The sequence below is a fragment of the Osmerus mordax genome, chromosome 13 (assembly GCF_038355195.1).
Source record: "Osmerus mordax isolate fOsmMor3 chromosome 13, fOsmMor3.pri, whole genome shotgun sequence".
NCBI classification, from domain to species: Eukaryota; Metazoa; Chordata; class Actinopteri; order Osmeriformes; family Osmeridae; genus Osmerus; species Osmerus mordax.
Window position 1 is genome coordinate 4,791,816 of NC_090062.1, and position 18,287 is coordinate 4,810,102.

General features: G+C 42.2%; 1 protein-coding gene across 1 annotated transcript in view; it reads left to right on the plus strand.

The window, feature by feature from the left end:
* The window catches only part of cdh8 (cadherin 8), a 56,736-nt gene that overhangs the window by 17,189 nt on the left and 21,260 nt on the right, over nucleotides 1-18,287 (plus strand). Inside the window, exon 2 of the mRNA XM_067248509.1 lies at nucleotides 6,337-6,631. Within this exon, the coding sequence (XP_067104610.1) occupies nucleotides 6,337-6,631 (295 nt within the window). The remainder of the gene's footprint in view (nucleotides 1-6,336; nucleotides 6,632-18,287) is intronic.

An 18,287-nucleotide genomic window follows, 5' to 3' on the forward strand; every position in this document is an offset into this window, starting at 1 on the left:
TCTGTGTGTGTCTCCCAATTATGCTAATTTATACATTGTACTTTGCTGTAACATGGAAGCTATTTACCCGTGGAATGCTCTCCTGCTGAAATGAACCGGAGCCTCGAACACCACTCCAGCTGCAACACCCTCCCAATAATGTTGATTCTTATTTTAGTTTTGGCGGACATTATCAAATGAATTTGGAATTGAACTGGTTACTATCAGACCTATTTTGAGGACAATCTGTTGCAAAAGCGACTATGCTACTGCTTATAAAATATAAAGCATGGTCCCATCATGGAAAATGTCACTTAACAGCCTTTTTAATATTGATAGTGTCCTACAATGCTTTGCATGTTTTCATTTTTGATGAGAGCAGACTGTCTAAACAGACACCATCTCCTTGGACCTACTCAAGCATTTAACAATGTTTTTTCCCAAACAGACTGTGGTAGTTATAGATCCTCTCTCGTCTCATTTCTGCATTAATTCATTAAGGTACTCAATGATAATAAATAAAAAAAACTACACGTTGAAATATGAATTACAAAAACCCAGGCTGTGCCATCTGGACAGAGAAAACCCTCCATCATACACAAAATCTTGCGTCAAATTAGATATGCTGCAGGTTCCATCTGCGGCTTGTGAAATCAATCTAACTATGATTTGATTAGGTCAGGAATATACAAAAGAGAGACAAACTATTGTGTTTCTTGATTATGCCTGTTGTGTTTGTCTTCTCCTCTCAGCAGGCAGGGGCATGAACAGGGCTCGCAGGTTGCCTAATCACACAGTGGAGGAGGAGGTGAAATCTCAAATCCAGGCCTCCTTCTGTACTGCACACGGCTCCCCATCTCCAAACAAATTTTCCCTGTTACGCTCCCATTTTTCTCTGCATTTTACATAATGCTGGGGTTTCTTGGCTTTGGCTCGCTGCTGGTTAAACCACTTCTCGCAGAATGCACATGCCAGGAGATAAATTGATATAATTATGGTGTCAAGAGAACAGTACAGTATTTTTTTTTCTTAGTTTTCCTATTTTCTATTTCTTTGACGAAGCAGAGTGCAGCGGTGTGCCGGCATCAATAGTAGATTGATCATGTCATATTGAGTAATTATGACATACATTACGCATGTAATAAAGAAGGGTAGTGGCTTCTGAAATCTTTAAAACTGATTAAACACAATAGATGTTTTTTTTAAGGCACCCAAATGACATTCCGTGTCTGAAGAGAATTCCGTTTTCTATTCATAGGGGTTTCACCAGCAGGTGTAGCATGTAGACTAATTGCAGGCTCCTTTTACACTCTCATGAGAACCAAGGGGCGGTGGTCGGTGACTGTTGTCCTACTCTTTAATACCTCTCCTTCGTACCTAGCTTTTGTGTGTGCTTCGTGAGGAATCATTAACACCAACAATATTTTTCTCATCAGTGACTACATTTAATTGCATTCGCCTCTTAAACTACAGCTATCCACTTTGTAATACTTTAAGACTTTGAATTAATCTGGAGAGGCTTTTGTTTTGAACAATAGTAAATGTGATGGTAGTGGCAGAGATAGGTCAGAGGCTTAAAACAACATGCACCCTTATTGACTGAGGTTTAAATCCCAAGCAACCCCTTTGCTCCTGGTCTTTCTTTCTTTTGCTTGGTAAATCCACATGACCTACTCCACCCACTCTTCATACCCTGTAGTTCTCCATGATGGAATTATAGACATGTTAGGACGGTGATTATTACACCTGTCCCCAGCGGAGTGTGACTTCGCTGAGTTTCCAGACTTTCTGTCTGATTTGATAAAATGGTGCTTTCACGAGACAGACTAGGGGGAAAATTGTTCCCAAGAATAGCTAAGTGTATCATACATCATGCATGGAGCCATCTGTTCCTTACATTCAAAATGTTATTGCAATATTTAGAATTAAATATCATTCATGTACGTGTAATTAACAAATTAAATCACCAAAATGAGAATTAGATGGATCAACCATGACCCAGACTGCTTGATTTACTTTAAATCTATCGAAAGAAACCACTTCTAGCTTTTTAGCCTAGTTCAGCGTAGCCTACTTTTGCGACATATGGTATGTCATGGCATACCCCTCTCATGTTGAACTGAGAGGTCTGAGAGCACCATCGTGGTCGATGCCTAGTTTAGGACAGATTGTAGTCAGATTTCACAGAATTAGCTTCTGTGACAATGTGTTACAATCACAGCAAGTTACAGGATGAACTGGCATCCTAGAGAGTAATAGATGTGTCCCATTACACCAACATTGACTGGCTACCTCAACATGTTATCACTCCAGTGTGTTTATATTGCAATTGCTCTGGCAGATGAGTATGTAGTTGTGCCCTGAATTAACCATTGCAGATGTATTTTAGAGATCAGAGACAACATCCCCCCCAGGGTGTGGTCTATTTGGGGTTAGAGCTTGTCATTGGTGCTCGTGAACCACGAGCAGGTCAGGGGATAACATTTGAGGACTGCAGAGAGCCATCCAAATATAGATATCTTCTATAAACTCTGTAGTGTGATCTGTACTGTGATCTGAGAGGTCAGGCCATCATTGTAAATAAGAATTTGTTCTTAATGATCTTGCCTGGGTAAATAAAGGTTCAATAAAATACAAATAAAAATCTGTAGTGTGAGCTAGGCCAAGAAAGTAATCAGTAAATGCCAATGAAAGCTACTCTGGTAAACCAGGTGAATTGGGTATTTTCCTTAGGTTCAATCAATTGTATTTCCTAAAGACCATGCTTGACCCTGTATGAAACATGAATGGGAAGGCTCCAAAGCAGTGTATCTGGTTAGTTGTTTTTCTCATCGCCTTCTGTTAGCTGGGTTTCCCAGACCAGTGTCAAACCATATTCAGTGTATTGCTGCCTCCTTGTTTAAAAAAATATATTGTTCGTCCAGTGCATCCAGCTGCTGTTTGCTGTTGAGCTCCATTTTTGTTTGTCTTGTGACTCAAAAAGTCTCGAGTTTTGTGCTTGTTTTCACACTGTCTCTGTCCATTCAGTGTTCACTCCACTCTGTTGGCAAGAAGGTAAATGTGAGAAACTCTGAAGGTAAGATTTGTGAAATATTGTTGTGTCCAAGTAGCTTTCACAGACTCAAAAAATGAAACCACTTCCTTGGAAAATAACTGAAGCAGCTATGTTTGATACAGTTTAAACTGCAGATACAGTTTATTTATGATTACATGTATTCATTGTTTTCAATGCAAACATGTATTTAACAAATATGGATGGTGTTAAGTACATGCTCCTGGTTGAGAGCAGAAGGACAAGGCCCAAAGTCTTCCATGGGGATTAATTTAGAATACTGTCACCAGGTTAAGGTTTTTCCCCACACACACACATCTGCATGTGTGAGAATCCTGGGCTCTAATAGGGCCTGTCTGTTTGACAGAACTTCCAGGGGTGCGGTGTGCTAGGTGGAAACTCTCTGACTCCAACCCTGGGCTAATTGAACCCTGAGATGGGATTCAGATGAGAAACTACTCCAGCATGGCAGACACCAGATGACACCTTGCCTCACGCCGTGACAGGGCCTCTCTCTCTCTCTCTCTCTCTCTCTCTCTCTCTCTCTCTCTCTCTCTCTCTCTCTCTCTCTCTCTCTCTCTCTCTCTCTCTCTCTCTCTCTCTCTCTCTCTCTCTCTCTCTCGCTCTCTCACTCTCTCTATCTCTCTCGCTCTCGCTCTCTCACTCTCTCTCTCTCTGTCTGACTCTCTCCCCCTTCACTCATGCTTTCTGCAGATAGGAGGAGCACATGCCCTATCTTGTGCTTGCCCTGACAAGGAGTAGAATCATTAATTCTCCGTGTAGAGCTTAACGTTACACTTGAGTGTGGAGCCTGCAGCCAGGGGAGGGGGTGGTGGTGCTGGTAGTGCTGCTGGGTGGGGGGGACACTGCTCATTAGGACACACTGATTGTTCCAGCGATTGCTGTAAAAGCACATCTCAGGCAGCGAGTGACATATTTCCTCTGGGGCGGCCTGACAGTAAGAGCAAGGCTGCACAGAGGTGATTGGAGCACTGTAATCGTCAGGAGGCAAGGTTCAGGAAATGTACATCAATGATCTGCTGCAGAAAGAAAGATAGCTATAGGGGTTGTGTGATGAAGGGCATCATGGTTAGATGTTTAATTGACATGTGGAGCTGTTTTGTTTCTTTTAAAGATATACTAGTGCGGGACTACATCTCATCATTCCATTGTGTTCCTTCTGCACAGCTGTCATATTAATATATGGTCAGTATCCTATAGGTGATTTGTTCTTGCTTTGACAGACATCATACCCATGTGTAAAAAAAATAACCCAAGCATTCACACATGGTTATGTTTACAGTACTGGAGGATGTTGTTATAGGAGAGTTTGTTCCTCCAGTTACCCTAGCGACATGGATAATGAGCAATAGGTGGTGGTCACTGCCCCCAAACTACACTACACTTCACTTCTTCTGCATGGATGAGTAAAGATCACTCCACACATCTGACATTTAGCATCCTTTCAGAGACAAGATAGGGATCAGAGTGACATTTTGTAATGATGACTACTTGAACATTTTTATCTAGTCTAAAATCTGTTGTATTCCCAGTTCACCTTGCTCTATATGTGCCTCGAAATCTCCACCTCTATATTTCTTTCCCTCTATATTTTCTTTTAATATTTTTCTCTTTCTTTTTTCCAATCTCTCTCTCTACTTCTCACTTGTACACACACAATCACTCTCATCCACGGACACACACGCAAACTCTCTTCCTATTCCACACAAACACACACAGAAAAATGACAGACCATCATCAATTTGGGCTCATTTAAAGGGTTTCTCAGTGTGCAGGATGTTGTGAGGCGTTTGTGTTAATGAGCTACATCTTTCATGTGAAATGATGGCACAATTAGGAAAACAAAAGTGCAAGGTGTGACAATTTAAGCGAATGTGCTTTGTCAGTGTCTACGAACAACACCTCAGAGACAGCATATGCATAAAAGCAGGCTTATAAAACAATCGCCAAGGCTTTAGAGGTCGGGATTTTCGTACACACATTTTACCTTGTTATTCTGTCCCCAAACACAGTCTCAGGAGAATGCCTCTGGAAAATTCTATTGAAGGAAATGGAATTGAAGCTGCTGAATAGGGATGTTCCAGTATATGTTTGAGTGTGTGCATGTGATAAAGAGAGTGAAACAAAGATGGAAAGATCTTAATGAAAGCAAAAAAATACTAATTGTTAAGAGCTCTACTTCCAGCTGTGTTTTTACACTAATGGCAACTTTGTCACATTTCCAAATGTTCTACTTTACTCTCTCTTCCTTTCCCATTCTGCAACACCCAATCCCCTACCTTGGGGATCAAGAACCTAGGGATAGAATAACTTATGCACTTCCTGTATTAACTGTATTTAGAAAATAAATGTGCTCTTCAACCTTTGAAATCTCTCTCTCTTTCTGTCTTTCTTCCTGTCTAGCTCTTTCTTGTTCTTTCTGAGCTCTTTCTCTTTGTATCTCTCTCTCTCTCTCCCTACCTCTCTATCTCTCTCTCTCTCTATATATATATATATATATATATATATATATATATATATATATATATATATATATGTATATATAATTTTCAGTCTTCCAAACATGCACTTGCATCCTGTCACACCACAATAGGTTCACACCATTATCAAGGGAAACGTCAAGTTACAAGCATACCATGTTGTGAGTTAAGAATAAAAAAGTAAAAACAGGTTTAAACAGAATCAATTCACCTTTTAGCATGCGCAGCTATTCTTTTCTTTTTTTACATTCATACCTGTTTGGAAAGAGATGAAGACGCACAGAATATGACCCACTTATAAAAGCAGATGTCCATGTTTCCTTTGTTCTCTGCGGGCTTCATTTTTATAAAGTGTGCTTGGAAAACGTTTGTTCCTTGAGGCTTGTTACAGCAGTCACAGCTAAGTGCTAATGTACATCATGGAATACTAAGAAGCCGTTTTGAAGTTGTATGACAACCTTCTACTAATAAGTATCTGTTCCAGTTGTTCACCACCCTCAGCAGTATCTAAAGTGAAACCACACATTTTACTACGGTAGTATTAAACACAAAGTATGCTGTATATCTTGTGGGGAGTTATGGTGTGTGAAAAGCCTCAGATGAAATTCAGATCACCACCACAACCATGACTCAACTTACGCAGACACTGTTTGAATAGTTTGAATTCACCAAATTCTAAATTACCCTCCATAGTCCTTGTTTCTGCGTCGACAGTGTTAGGGTTGTGGTGGTCTTACCGATTCTCCCGCAGAAGAGCCACACCAGAGCCACACCCTAAACTCCACCTCTCCCTGTCGTTTACAGCTCCACACGGATCTGGATGTCGGTGGCAAGAGCATAAAGTACGTCCTCGCAGGCGAGGGGGCGGGCACCATCTTCGCCATCAACGAGATGACAGGCGACATCCACGCCATGAAGAGGCTGGACCGCGAGGAGAAGGCCGAGTATACTCTCACGGCGCAGGTCATCAACGCTGAAACGGACCAACCCCTGGAGCCACCTTCTGAGTTCATTATCAAGGTTCAGGATATCAATGACAACCCGCCACAGTTCATTGAAGGGCCCTACAGGGCCTCAGTCCCGGAGATGTCAGCAGTTGGTAAGTAGAATAACAACCTTAGCTTTTTATTCACTGCCTGCAGACAATGTTTTCTAAGTTACCTGAGTTTACTATTCAAGTCATGAAGTGTAAACACAATTTAGTCTAGTTTACACTAGTAATAAGAATGCGTGCAACCTTTGTGGTTTGCATGTTGTCCCTACTGTATGTGTTAGCCAAAGATAACTGCTGCAGAGAAAATCGCAAATACATGTAGAGTGAAATCAGCAACAATATGGAATGAAACAACTACAAATGTTCATAGCATACTAAGAGTATGGTAATATATTCAAGAATTCATAAACATGGCCCACTGTTTGATCCTATGTTTCAAAAGCAGCTTGCACACACAGGAACGCACACACACACACACACACACACACACACACACACTGTACCACACTCAGAAACAAATGAAGTAGTTTGTTTTCAAGGGTTCCCTATACTGACTTTGGCACTGTGGGAGTCTTGTAGAGAGGGTCCACTACTAAAACAGTTAGATTGAGAGCAATGCATCCTTTCACTGCTCTGCCATTCTGACTAGAGAAAGAAGTCTGCTTCTGTTTGACGTTGCTTGTTACAGCAATTATCATGATAGGCTGTATTTGGTATCCTCATCAAATTGAAAAGTTGAGATATGATTACGTAAACAAGACAGTTCTCCACTTACAAATTCAGAAAAAGGCCTGTGCCATGGGGAAAAAAGTGTACTATGCAAATACAATTGTAGGTGTTATACACTGCTTTGAAGAGATTGCTACACTTTTTATTGGGACATGATTTATAGGAGCAACAACAAAGGTTAGTTTCTTTTTTTGCTAGTGGCCTAGCCTGAAGTTGTCATACTCATAATTCTAGTCAGAATATGAGTCTGATACCGCTCCGTTGGGCTGAGTATGGGGCGTGTTTCAACCGAACCCGGAAAAAAATGCCTCTTCACTCAATTGGATAGACCTACAACCAATCAGAGCAACGTAGTATGTTGTTTGTTGAAAGCAAATTCAACCCAAGCGCTGTTTGGTGATGTGGTTGATTACGTTACTGTTGATCATCTGTCCATCATCGTAGAAAGCCCGCCCTGTCAATTTGATTGGTCCGAACAGCTCTTGTACTCCAACCGAACAACCCCAGACCCAACTTCCCGACCACATTTTTTTGTTGGCAGGCTAAGTTTGGCTGGCACCCAGGCTACTGGTGGCCCTAACCTTCACATAAACCAGAACTGTAAACATTCAATGGAATGGCTTAACTGAAACCTCAGTAAATGGGAAATGTACATCCTTGGTAACCCACTTTTATGCAGGAATGATCGTACCACCATCGTGGATGGTGGTTTGTTAGCGTGATGAGTGATCTTCCTTATACCTTGTGATTTGTTCCTACTATTATTTATATGAACAAACTAGCTGTAACTGCTCTGTTTTCTTGTGCTGTTTTGGCTCTGAGCTTTAGTACTTCTGTTTCTCTGAGGGATTTGAGGGCATGGAGGGGGGTAGCTAGCTTGAGGGTAGGGAGAAAAGTTGCTTGATGGAGTCATGTGATTTGCCTTAGGGAAATGCATAACATAAAAGATGGAAGTCAGTCTCTTTGTTGATTGTTGTTCCATTTTTGTCACAACTGATTAATTAAACATTCACAACACTTTCTGTTGTTTGTTTGAAAGGCTTTTTCCATATTTTTTTCATCTAGTTAAGTTTTTATGCGTTGTGGCATTAACTGAAGGAATCAAAAGCTTCGGACAAACAAACAATAAGTCTTTCTTCTCAGTTGTTCTTCTTAGATTCATAAATCACAGTATTTTACAATAAAGTTTTGTTTCTATCACAGCTAAATTAGATTTTATATAGAACTCACTGATAGTTTGCTCTCATTTTGTTGTGCTTTGAAATTCCAATAAAGTCAGTCGTGAAAAAATAAAAACAATAGTGTCTGGGATATGAATTTTTGACAATAACAGGGAACTGAAAAGTATTAAAAAAGGTGAACTCAAAAATGCAACGGTTTGTTGTGCATTATGAGAAAGGGGAGATCAAGGTTGGACTCGAGAATGGCTACTGTGTGTGTGTGTGTGTGTGTGTGTGTGTGTGTGTGTGTGTGTGTGTGTATGTTTGTGTGTGCTTATCGGTTTCAGTCGTAGAATAACCCACCCACATAACATATGTAATATCCTCTAACCACAGTGTGTACTCTGGGAGGCCATCAGTTGAATCATGTCTGATAATACATGGTCAGACCCACCACCTCCACACAGTCACTATATCACCATGACCAGAGATGGAGACCTCCAACTCCCAACCCTCCGAACGCTAAATGTCACCACCACCCTGGAAAGTACTTACCACAGCCAGGAAATATATGTGACATGGGTGGATAAGGTCTCAGTGTTTCCTGTGAGAAGGTGAACCCCGAGGTTAATAGGATGTGAAGGAGAAGAGGGCCTTTGTTCTTGCCAGAGGTGACCTGGAGAAGACACACCATAAGAGGGGTTTCTCTGATCTGTTCTCTCTCCGGAACAATCTGTAGTAACCGCGGCTTCTTCTCTCCTCAACCACTTAAAAATGCAACCATGGTTTGGGATTGATAAATAATGAAGTAATGTGCTTTGAACAAACAGATCATTCTCATGTTTTCACTCGGATGATAGCAGGGTGTGACGCCAAGGAAGGAGTTTCTATGCCCATCACATATGGCTCAAAATTGTCTCAAGGGGATAATAGGGTGTGTCGGCTAATACATCTCAGATCTTCCCATCAGACGTGCAGAGTGCAGCCACATTAACTATAGAACCAGAACCTAGAGTCTAATATCCCGTCAAAGCTTTTACAGTTCTACATTATCCAGCGTTAATTTTTAATACACTGTACTCATCGGTTCATTTCTTTCATACCGAGAACCGCGGAAATCTGAGTCTATATTTATGAGATAATTATATTGAAATTCCACTTCAATTAATGTTGAGTTTGTTACTTATTTGTGTAGGTCCATCCGTGAGGCTAATTATGAAACATTTGCAAGGATTGAATAAATCTCATTGGATTAGTAGATCCATTTTCCTATTAATGGGGTCCGCAACTCTAAGGCCGAGACAAGCAAACATGTTCCCTTCCAAGGTCTTCCATATGCTGGAATGATGAGCCACTCTGAGCCTTCTGGAGCAGACAAGAAGGTTGTGATGTAGTTGAAATTACAGAGTCTGCTTGAAGTGACGATTCAGGTAATTAGAATGAGGTCATCCGACCCTCCTCCCAGCCAGAGAAAGGGGGTGTGAGTGACAATAATTGCTACACAGCCAAATAAACATGGAAAGTTGTTTTGCTGTCTCCAACTCGGGCTAGAGGCCTCAGGAGTGCTGCCTATGCCTGTGCTTCATTATCAAGGCGATTAATAAGCCAGTGGAGAAGCAGATGGCATGTCTCCCCTCATGGCCGACTCAGCCCCCTGCAAAATGAATCTGTGTACGGCAGCAAGCGGGCCCAGGAACGTGTCAGGATCCGCTAAATTGGAGCGCAGACATAAAATTGAAGTGACGTTAATAGATTACCTGGAGTTGATTTGCATTTGGAGAGTTATTATGGGCGCGGTAACAGGCTAACAGCCGCCACTGCTACATAGGCCTAATGATGTTTCTGATTATACTTTCATCACTGATGCCAGCTCCCAAAATAAGAAAAGACTTGTCATCATGAATTTTGACGATGAATGAGCTGACTTGATCAAGGAGGGACGTATGCTAATGAGACAACCGAGACTTCTATTGGTCGGATTGTCATCTACTCCCACGTGAATCCGAATGCTCGTTTTGATCCCAGATGATTCAATGCTAACACAACTTCATAAATGATACATACACAACACACAGCATAACAACTTTCCTATCAAAGCTTATGCAGGGGAGAAAAAAAACATCAATTGCGAGTGAGGAAGTCAAACTGACACAGGTGAAAGAATATTCTGTGGCACATTAGTCATTCGTTGAAAGCTAAGACTGCTGCCTATCCCTCATCCCCTCTCAGTACATCACACTTGTTCAGATCAATAACAGGACAGCTGTGCCATTTTGGAAACATTTCACGCTTCATTTGGAGCAGATGTGCAATAAACTTCCCTTTCTTTATATTATACGAAAAAGAAAAAGTATCTGTTACATAACAGTGATCTTCTTGTAAATCCAGAAATAAGCCTGCTCTTTGATGGACAGATGAAGTTTAATATGAAGAGGTTTATTAGAGAGGTCATGCCCCCACAATTAAGAGTGGAACATATTCAGACCAAGGTTTAACCTTAATCCAGTCTCTCTTTGTTGAGCTTTGGTAGTTGGAGGAAGATAGATAGATAGATAAAGAGAGAGCAAGAGATAGAAAGAGTATGTGTGTGTGTGTGAGTGCGTGTGTGCGTGCGTGTATGAGTGTGTGTGTTTGTGTCTCCTCTGGTCCCGGGTTCAGGTCTCCAGAACAGGCAGATGGACCAAGAGGCAGGGGGCTCCAGGCCTTTAACACAATGTGCAGCTGGGACAGAGCAGGGCCACATCTGAGGTCCAGGCACTGAGCCTGCCTGGGCCAGCTTGGAATTGGCTGGGCTGGGCTGGGGTTGACCCAGGGCCTCAGCTGGAGCAGGGGGTCTGAGCAATGAACCAGGCCAATGTAGCCATTCTTCCAGGCCAGCCAGGCCATTCTGGAGTGTTAAATAGGGACAGGAAAGGACAGGCTGGGTGGACAAGCTGGGCCTTTCTGTAAATAACCTGCCCAGTATCTATTGGTTGCTTCACTTAATGACTTAATGGGGTGTTTGTTTGTGTGTGTTACGTGTGAATATGTTTGTGTGCGTGTGTATACGCATGGGCTGCATCAATACCTGTGGCTATTTTATATCCCCACCCCCCCCTATAAGGTCTACCATACTATGTTAGTGCTGCTATCAATCAGTTACCTGACACCCTATATCAGCTCCATACACCTTATACACACACATGTATACATACACACGCACACAAACATTACTTATTCATCCAGTGTTATTTATTATCCAATGTACCTTGAATTATGCATGTAATATGATCAGTCTCTGGTTCAAAGAAACCAATGAAAGCCTCCTCAATGCCTCCTGAGCCATTTGTTCTTTGTAGCAAATGTAGACAGCCATTCACAGGCATACACCCCTGTGGCACACACACACACCAACACACACAAACACACATGCACGTCAGATGTCCCACACCTGCTTTAACTCTGCATTAACACACCCCTAGCCTGCAGTTGTAAATATGCTGTTGGTTGGGTGTAATTTGTCCCACTGCTCAGGGTAGCTGAGTCCTATTTCTTTGCTCCCATCCTCTCCCGCTTTCTCTTTCTTAAGCTCTATCTCTCTCTCTCCAGCTGAGTCATATTTCTTTGTCTTCTCTCTGTCTCTCTCTCTCTCTCATTCTCTCTCTCTTCCTGTCTTTTCCCTCTTTCTTTCTCTTTCTCTGTAATACCCCACCCTGGTCTTCCCTAGAGGGAGAACAAAAACTACAGGCTCCAGGTAATGAGGCCCTTCAATGTGTTCTGCATAAGATTGCCTCTCTGCCTCTCTCTCTGCCTCTCTTTCTTTCTCTCTTTCTCTGCCTCTGTCTACCTGAATGCTTCCTCTGTGGATGAATCGTAATACGGTGGAACAGCTGAATGAGACAAGGGACAAAAAACCTGAGCGTCCACTGCTTTTCACGGCTCACCCCTTTCATGGAGAACGTCAAGGAGGGATAGAAAGCAGAAGGGATGAAAGGGAAGTTAACATATTAGTTGAAGTGTGTTTTGGAGATGGTTGTGTAAAAACCCTAGCTTGTTGCAAATGGGGCTATCGCATAATTCTGTCGGAGGGGTTGACCTTCTGTAACATGGTAATCAGTGTGAGTCACTTGCATAATCCTCATTGTCACCCTAATGTACTTGTATGTCTGCATCCCAAAGAATGTCAATTAAATCCTGTTTGCCTTTTTACAGTTCTGTTGTTTACCATCCAGTCCTGAACCAAGTGATGGTTCTATCCTTTTTGTATTTCCCTTTCAATAAGCCTGCATGCTGTACCTTTTGTTTGTTCCGATTAATGATATTGGACATTCTCAATGTGCCATGCCTTGAGCTGCAAGTTTGAGTCTACAAGCTTGCGACTCTGCTGAGCCACATCCCTTCTTGAGAGCTGGCTATTACTGTTGAGGGTGCTGGGTAGCACCAGCTTAGCCTACTCTATCAGGCTTATTATGAATTAAATGAGGTGAGAAGGGAAGTCTAGAATGTGTGTGTGGTGAGTGGGAGGTCGTCTCTGGATCATCACCACCACCATCACACCGCCAGGCGGGGGAGTGTTCCAAGAATGCTGAAGTGTTCTAATTCTCACCCCAGACTTGGCAAACGCTTATTCATATCTGTCTGGATGCCAGAATGCTTTCTCACTGAAATCTTTCAGTCAGTTCGGAATCTAGCCCCGCTGATTAATTATGCAGGAGAGGAGCTGTGGATATTGAATGCCGTGTTGTAGGGTTTTCTCTCTCTCGCTCTATGTCTACCTAGCCAACCCTTTAGCATTGTTTGACTCGATTTCCCATGTGTTTCTCTTGCTTTCTCTTTCACCCCACAAACATTGACTTCAATGTGGAATATCTGTTTGTGTGTGTGTGTGTGCAGAGGACTCGTTCATGCGCGTCCTCATCCTGGGCCAGATGTTGAGCAGTACTCAGCAGTGAGACAGTGAGATCAGGATCACATGCCTTACCACTGCCCCCATCTCTGAATTTGTAATTGTCTGATGTAGCAACCACAGTTGTTTTGTCCCCACAGACAGCCAAGCCGCTATCTCAAACTTAAATATTGCTGACCACATTCCATACCATTTACCATGTTTTGAACAATGTCTGTTCTCAAAAAAGGCCAATGAACCGAATCAGCATGGTGTTGAATTCTCAGTGTGTAGAATGACCAGTGAGGGAACGCGAAACAACTCAGTTATCTCAGCGAGTGACTAGCACTTGAATAAACACAGAAATCCAGACTTTTTGGGGGTTTGTTTGTTCGTGTTGTGTGAGCATGGCACGCCAGCCAGGGGCAAGAGGGGAAGATTCATGTGGCGATGCTGGTGGCGGGGAATTGGACACAGCTACATAAATGGGAGGGAAAGCCATTCATCAACAGTGGCAGAGACCGGAGCTGAGAGGCTCATCCAATCACCAGAGCTGGAATAAAGGGGAGAGGTATAAAAGTCCGCTCAGCAAGGTCGTTTGAAAAAGAAACCGATAAGAAGACAGAATCAAGTGGTAAATCTTTGCAATGAGAAGCCCTCTCTTGTCATCCTCGTAGATGCCTAGTCCATTAGCACAAAGCCTGGACTCTGCTGCTGCTTAGGATTGAACAAAACCATCAACCTGGGCATGGTTAAATAACGATCGCCGTCGCATACTGTAGTATCAGTATCCTACAGTATTTTAAATTGGTTTTGGTTTTCTCAAACCAAGAATGCATTACTGACACTACAGTATTACTGAATCATGTAATGCTTGACGGGCAGAGATTTCCCAAACAGACTTCATAAGTATTCATTTGTAATGTAGCAATACTAAGATGAAATGCAGGAACTGTTTGATGTTGGTCCCCTGCAGAAGCAGGAACTCAGGTAGCTCAACATGCCAGACTGTTGTTACTGTAGTTAAACAGAACCTTGATGCTCACCATAGGGTTGCCTCCGAGGTCAGGCCTCAAAGTCACCCACACAGGTATTTGTTTCCGGCTGTCTTTTCTCCGGCTGTTGGTATCTATAAAGGCTTTCTTTCTGCAGCTGCAGCACAGTGCCTTATTCCTGTTTCACTGTTAGTGAAATATTGGCAGCAACATTGCCCCGAGCATGCTAGTATGGATTGAATCAGTCTGTGGTTTCTCCACAGTCACTGAGCGGTGTCCATACACCGTAGTCAGTCACTCTGGTTGCAGCCAGTCAGTGAGCAGAGGTTCAGTGTGTCATATCAGGGGCTTCAGGGTAATTGGGTGAATGTGCTCGGAGGCACACTGCTGAGATGGCCCTTTATCCTTCCACCTCACTTCAGAGAGTAGAAACAAAGCTGGAGATTACTCCCATTTTAAAATCACTCTCCAATTGCTCTTCTCTTCTTGGGATCCAACTAATGTGATCAGAGACTGTATTTGTGTGTGCGAGTGCTGTGTTCGTGTCAGAGAGAGAGAGAGAGACAGTCAAAGAGAGAGAAAAAGAAAGAGAGAGACAAAGACAGAGAACGTTCTCCAATGTGTGTCTGATGTGTGTGTGTGTGTGCGTGCATGTGCATGTGCATGGACATTATATGCAAGGCTATGTCTGCTCTGTATGTCAGAGAGACAGTTTATGTGCGTGCAGGCTTCTGTGTGTTCCGAATGATGGATTACTTGTCAGACGGTTCTAGGAGAACTCTCTGTGGCTGACTGATACATTAAGTCACCAGTCACATAACTCCTGCGAATTTACTCTTACCTTTCAGATTCCTCTGGTATTTAATTTAACCCTTCTGATGCCACAAGATCAGCCTGGCTTCACTACTGTTATGAAAGGTGTGTCCTTTGCTCTGGAACTACTAAACATTGTCTATCAGCACTGCATATTTTCCCAATACAGAAGGCCAATTTGTAACTTGTATTACAAGTATTATATGGGACATTTTCAAGGCTATATTGGCATATAATCGGTATGTCAAGAAAGAGATTTGCATGGATTATAACAAGTGTGTTACATGGAACAAGATGTGGGGAAGCTTGTGAATACAGGTTAGGTTAAAAAACTCAAGCAAATGCATTCTGACAACCCCCCCAAAAAATATTTAGCAAATGCAACAACCAGGTTAATTACATGTGATGAAGATGTTAGTTTTGATATACTCTGTCATTACTTGTTATTAGAAGTGCCATGGGAGAAATTAAACATGTGAAGTGGCCCATCTTTCTCCTCAACTTCCTTCTCTGAACTCTATCTGCATGTTGCACACATTTTGAAAGAACTAATTAAAGTGAATCAATGACACAACACTTTAAAATGGCAGCATATGTCAGAGCCATCAACGGTGAACAAAGGACACTCTTAATTGTTTTGTTCCTGTGGTTCCTGTAAATGGCTTGTCAAGGCCCCACACTCTCCGCCTGCTACTTATGTAAGGCTTTCTTGTCATCACACACAGACTCACACACACACACACACACATACACAGACTCCCTGGTTTCTCAGTGAAGGCTTCCACTCTGTGTTCTAAAAGACTATTAATTGTACGACAACAACGACAATGTAAGAACTTAAGTGTGACGGTCCCTTACTCTTCACCAGGCTGACGTCCCTTATCCATCACTGACTCAGGGGAGCAATTTTTGCGATGCTGACAACCATATCTTATCTTCAAGATTTTTGTCCCCTGCTGTTACTCATCTACAGTCCTTTACAGTATGCCCATAACATTTAAAAATGTTTAGCTCGTAAACACATGGATTTTGATCTTGTCAGGTGTTTTTCATTATGCATCATCTCTCTCACTCATCTGTGTTTAGTATACCTACTCTATAACCGAGTGTGTATTAGCTGAGCTAGAGAAAGAGCGATGTGCCGAAAGGAGAAAATTCATATTTTTTTCAGCAGGCTCGTCCAAATTTATATTCAATGTTTTAAAGGAAATGTTCATGACACAGAATAAAAAGTGAGAGCAAGGTAACCCTCGTTTTCAAGTCCAGAAATGTTTATCATTTTGTATACGAATGGATATGTTCACACCTTTCCTTTTCATACTGTTGGTTTGAAGTTTTACACAAAACACCACAATTGTAAATCTGTCTGTAGCATCATTAAAGTTGTTTTGATGTCGTAATCACCTTCAGAACACAGATGCCTCTAGCTCTTTCGACACTGTTCATCACATTTGTACTTCAGAAGCTCAGGCCAGCCTATTTTACTAAACAACAGTCAAGGCAGCACCAAATGTTTTTCAATGTTTTTTATCTTATTTTCCAGTCTGTGGATTTCTATCAGATGGGCTGTCCAGCTACAGCCATAGAATAACAAACCAGACATGCCATCACTCTTTCACTCAGATCATGAGCTATTATCCAATCTTTCCACAGCCAGGGAAGCTAGCAACACTAGTGTCTATGTGATGATAATCAATACATAATCATTCTCCTGTCAAAAGCGTAATGTTACTCACCACCCGGTCAGCCATTTTAGAGGCTGGCACCCGTCGAGTCTGACCTAGAAAGCTGAGGAGAGCATTGACTGGCCAAACTCTCATATAAACAATCGATGGTACTGAAAACACATTGCAGTATTGAATATGTCCTCTCTCTCCATTAGCTTATTTAGTGTCTGATCCACGAATAAGGTAGGGGAACCAAAAACGAAATGATTAACCCCCCCCCCCCCCCCCCCACACACACACACACACACACACACACACACACACACACTTTATGTATGTAATAGTACACTTTGCTGAAAGGTTTGAATCAGGTGGATTCTCTCAGCCCTCCATAGCAGATCCTGGCTTCATGCACGTAGAAATATTAACAGACAATTGAATGGGCTTGAAATGTGCAACACACTTGGTTCATGCAGTAAACCTGAAACAAAAACATGGATTTGTTTTTTCTCTTTTCATGCAGAAGCAGATCTCTCTTTGTCCCCCACAGTGCACACACAGTCAGATGGAAACAGTGTTGTTTTACCCCAGTAGTATACAGCAGGGTACTGCTAGCCCCATGCTTTCGTTGTAGCTAGAACAGCCATGTTCTCTCCCTATGACTGAATGGGATCTATGCCTCAGTGACTCTATACATATGCATGTGCACCTCGGCACCCCACTTCCTGTCAGTGGCCAGCTAGCCAGCCTGACTGCCAGCCAGGTGGGTGTGTAGCATATCAGAGGCCTTATTCATGTCTCCACAATTCTCTGAGAGCCAAACAGAAAACTGGGGAATGTTATTCAACTGTGTCATAAAGGCCAGCGTCTTTCTAAATTGGGAAAATACACAGATGTAATAACACTGCACTCAGACAGGCTTTGTTAGTTGGTTTACTTTACCTCCATAGTCACTCAGCTGTTATCCGCACCTAAAAGCTTGTCCTGTTTGCATCATCAAGTAAATACCACGTAGATTCTAGCAGGCATTGTCAAATAAAGTGCAAAAAAAAACGCTCTGCCTTCTCTGCAAATGCACCACCTCTGACATCCGAGAGCCTCTCAATTCATCCCCTCTCCAGTTTTCATGGAAGATTCCTATTGATTTTCTATCAACCAGGCAGTGTACACTGTAAATGGGAAGTCTACCCCAAGCAATTTTTTTAAGCTGATGAAATAGAGGGCTATAACCTTACGTCTTTATCCTACCCTAAGCCCACAGAGAAACAGGCCCCCATAACATTAAGATCACTGAACTGTCATTACCTAATTGCCTGATAACAATATCCTGTGGGTAAAACTTCTGTGCAAATGATGGCTGTGGCCGTGAATCCCTGGTACTCCAGCATGTGATTAATGAGATTACCAAGCGTACAAAAACATAAACATCCCCTTGCTGTATTTCCATTAATAAGGTTGTTACTGTACTGTAAGATCACACACACACTAGAATTTAAATACATGGTGTAGCAATTAAGAGTCTCAAAGGTGTTT